Below are 3,478 nucleotides of genomic sequence, written 5' to 3' on the forward strand. Positions count from 1 at the left end.
CCTAACAGAAGCAGAAGATATTAAGAAGAGGTGGCAAGAATACACAGAAGAACTATACGAAAGAGATCTTCAGGATCCAGATAACCACGGTGGTGTGATCACTCACCTGTAGCCAGACATCCTGGAATGTGAAGTCAAATTGGCCTTAGGAAGCGTCGCTACAAACAAAGCTAGTGGAGGTGATGGAATTCCAGTTGAGCTATTTCAAATCCTAAAAGATGATGCTGTGAAAATGCTGCACTCAATATGCCAGCAAGTCTGGAAAACTCAGCAGTGGTCACAGGACTGGAAAAGATCAGTTTTCATTCCAATCCAAAAGAAAGGCAATGCCAAAGAATGTTCAAACTACCACACAATTGTACTCATCTCACACACTAGCATAGTAATGCTCAAAATTCTCCAAGCCAGGCTTCAACAGCATGTGAACTGTGAACTTCCAGATGTCCAAACTGGTTTTAGAAAAGGTAGAGGAACCAGAGATCAAATTGCCAACATCTGCTGGGTCACCAAGAAAACAAGAGAGTTCTAGAAAAATATCTACTTCTGCTTTATTGACTATGCCAAAGCCTTTTGACTGTGTGGATCACAACAAACTGTGGAAAATTCTTAAAGAGATGGGAATAACAGACCAGCTGACCTTCCTCCTGAGAAATCTGTATGCAGGTCAAGAGGCAACGGTTAGAACTGGACATGGAACAACAGACTGGTTCCAAATAGGAAAAGGAGTACATCAAGGCTGTATATTGTCACCCTGCTTATTTAACTTTTATGCAGAGTACCTCATGCGAAATCCGGGCTGGATGACTTACAAGCTGGAGTCAAGATTGGTGGGAGAAATATCAGTAACCTCAAATATGCAGATGACACCACTCTTATAGCAGAAAATGAAGAACTAAAGAGCCTCTTGATGAAAGTGAAAGAGGAGAGTAAAAATGTTGGCTTAAGACAGCTAGCAGAGCCACGGTCCGGACGGCAGCGCGTGCCCCAAGCTCTCCGTCTTCCCCTGCCCGCCAGCCCGAGCCCAGCCCGCGCCCAGCCCGCGGCCCCAGCAGCAGCTCGGAGAGCAGCCCCAATAGCAGCGCCATGGCTGGGTGGAACGCCTACATCGACAATCTCATGGCGGACGGGACCTGTCAAGACGCAGCCATCATGGGCCATAAGGACTCGCCCTCCGTCTGGGCCGCCGTCCCCGGCAAGACCTTCGTCAACATCACGCCTGCTGAGGTCGGTATCCTAGTTGGCAAAGACCGGTCAAGTTTTCTCGTGAATGGGCTAACGCTTGGGGGCCAGAAATGTTCTGTGATCCGGGACTCACTGCTGCAGGATGGAGAATTTACTATGGATCTTCGTACCAAGAGCACCGGTGGAGCCCCAACTTTCAACATCACTGTCACCAAGATTGCCAAGACGCTAGTCCTGCTGATGGGCAAAGAGTGTCCACGGCGGTATGATCAACAAGAAATGTTATGAAATGGCTTTTCACCTGCGGCGTTCCCAGTACTGACCTCGTCTGGCCCTCCCCTCACCACTCCCCACTGCTTTTGCACCCCTCTCCTTCCCACACACATACATACACCATTTTTATTTTGGGGGCCATTGCCCTACACCCCTTATTGCTGCCAAAACCACATGGGCTGGGGGCCTGGGCTGGATGGATAGACACCCCCTGCCCCCAACCCATACCCCTCCTGTGTGTGGTTGGAAACCTTTTTTTTTTTTTTTTTCTGAATAAGAAAGATTCTACTAACAACAACAACAAAAGTTGGCTTAAAACTCAACATTTGAAAAACTAAGACCATGGCATCTGGTCCCATCACTTCATGGTCAATAGATGGGGAAACAGTGGAAACAGTGAGAGACTATTTTTTTCAGCTCCAAAATTACTGCAGATGGTGACTGCAGTCATGAAATTAAAATTGCTTGCTCCTTGGAAGAAATGCTATGACCAACCTAGACATCATATTAAAAAGCAGAGACATTACTTTTGACCAACAAAGGTTTATCTAGTCAAAGCTTTGGTTTTTTCAGTAGTCATATATGGATGTGAGAGTTGGAGTACAAAGAAAATTGAGTAGTGAAGAACTGATGCCTTTGAACTGTGGTGTTGGAGAAGACTCTTGAGAGTCCCTTGGACTGCAAGGAGATCCATCCAGTCCATCCTAAAGGAAATCAGTCGTGAATATTCATTGGAAGGACTGATGCTGAAGCTGAAACTCCCATTCTTTGGCCACTTGATGTGAAGAACTGACTCATTTGAAAAGACCTTGATGCTGGGAAAGGTTGAAGGTGGGAGCAGAAGGGGATGACATAGGATGAGATGGTTGGATGGCATCACCAATGCAATGGATATGAGTTTGAGTAGGCTCTGGGAGTTGGTGATGGGCAGGGAAGCTTGGCATGCTGCAGTCCATGGGATCACAAAGAGTTGGACACGAGTGATTGACTGAACTGAATTGAACTGAATTAACATATAACATTAGTTTTAGGTGTACAACACAATAATTCAGTATTTGTGTATATTTTGAAATAATCACCACTGTAAGTCTAGTTGATACCTGTCATCATACCTCAATACAAAAAATTTTTTTGTGTGTGTGATTAAGACTTTCAAGATCTACTCTCTTAGCAACTGTCAAATATGCAATAGAGTATTATTAACTATAATCACCATGCTGTGAATTACTTCTCCATGACTTATTTATTTTATACCTGGGAGTTTGTACCTTTTGACCCCATTACTCATTTCATTCACTGTCTAACCTCTTGCCTCTGGCAACCAACCATCTGCTCTCTGTATCTAAGATCTTGTTTTTTCCCGTTTTTAGATTACACATAAAGTAAGGTTCTATAGTATTTGTCTTTTTCCGTCTGACTTGTTTCACTTAACATTGTGCCCTAAGGGTCCATCCATGTTGCAAATGGCAAGATTTTCTTCTTTTTTATGGCTGAACAGTATTTAATTTTGTGTGTGTGTGTACCACATTTTCTTTTTCTATTGCTAGATGCTTAGATTGTTTCTGTATCTTGACTATTGTAAGTAACACTTACAAAGAACATGGGGATGCCAATATCTTTTCCACTCATGTCAACTTGTGTTTTTATTTCTTTGGATAAATACCTAGGAGTTATATTTATAACTTTTCCAGGCACCTCCACACTGTTTTCTAATTAGTGGCAGCATTAATTTATATTCCCACCAAAAGTACGCAAGGGTTTTCTTTTTCCCTATCTTTACCGATACTTACTACTTCTTGTCTTTTTGGTAACAACCATTCTAGCAGGTGTGAGGTGATATCTCATTGTGATTTTGTTTTCTGTTTCTGAAATGTTGATTTCTGAAAACATTTTGATTCCTGTTTCTGAACTGATGAATGCCCTTGAGCATATTTTTATGTATCTGCTGGCCATATGTGGCATTGAAACATGTATAATATCATACATGAAACGAATTGCCAGTCCAGGTTCGATGCATGATACT

At 42.9% G+C, this 3,478-nt stretch overlaps 1 protein-coding gene across 1 annotated transcript; it reads left to right on the plus strand.

The window, feature by feature from the left end:
* Positions 1-1,083: 1,083 nt before the first annotated feature.
* LOC128051473 (profilin-1-like) lies at positions 1,084-1,561 on the plus strand. The gene has a single exon (XM_052644067.1). It carries the CDS (start codon positions 1,084-1,086, stop codon positions 1,468-1,470), a length of 387 nt encoding a protein of 128 aa, XP_052500027.1. The 3' UTR covers positions 1,471-1,561.
* Positions 1,562-3,478: the final 1,917 nt, after the last annotated feature.

This window comes from Budorcas taxicolor, chromosome 7 (assembly GCF_023091745.1).
Source record: "Budorcas taxicolor isolate Tak-1 chromosome 7, Takin1.1, whole genome shotgun sequence".
Lineage (NCBI taxonomy): Eukaryota > Metazoa > Chordata > Mammalia > Artiodactyla > Bovidae > Budorcas > Budorcas taxicolor.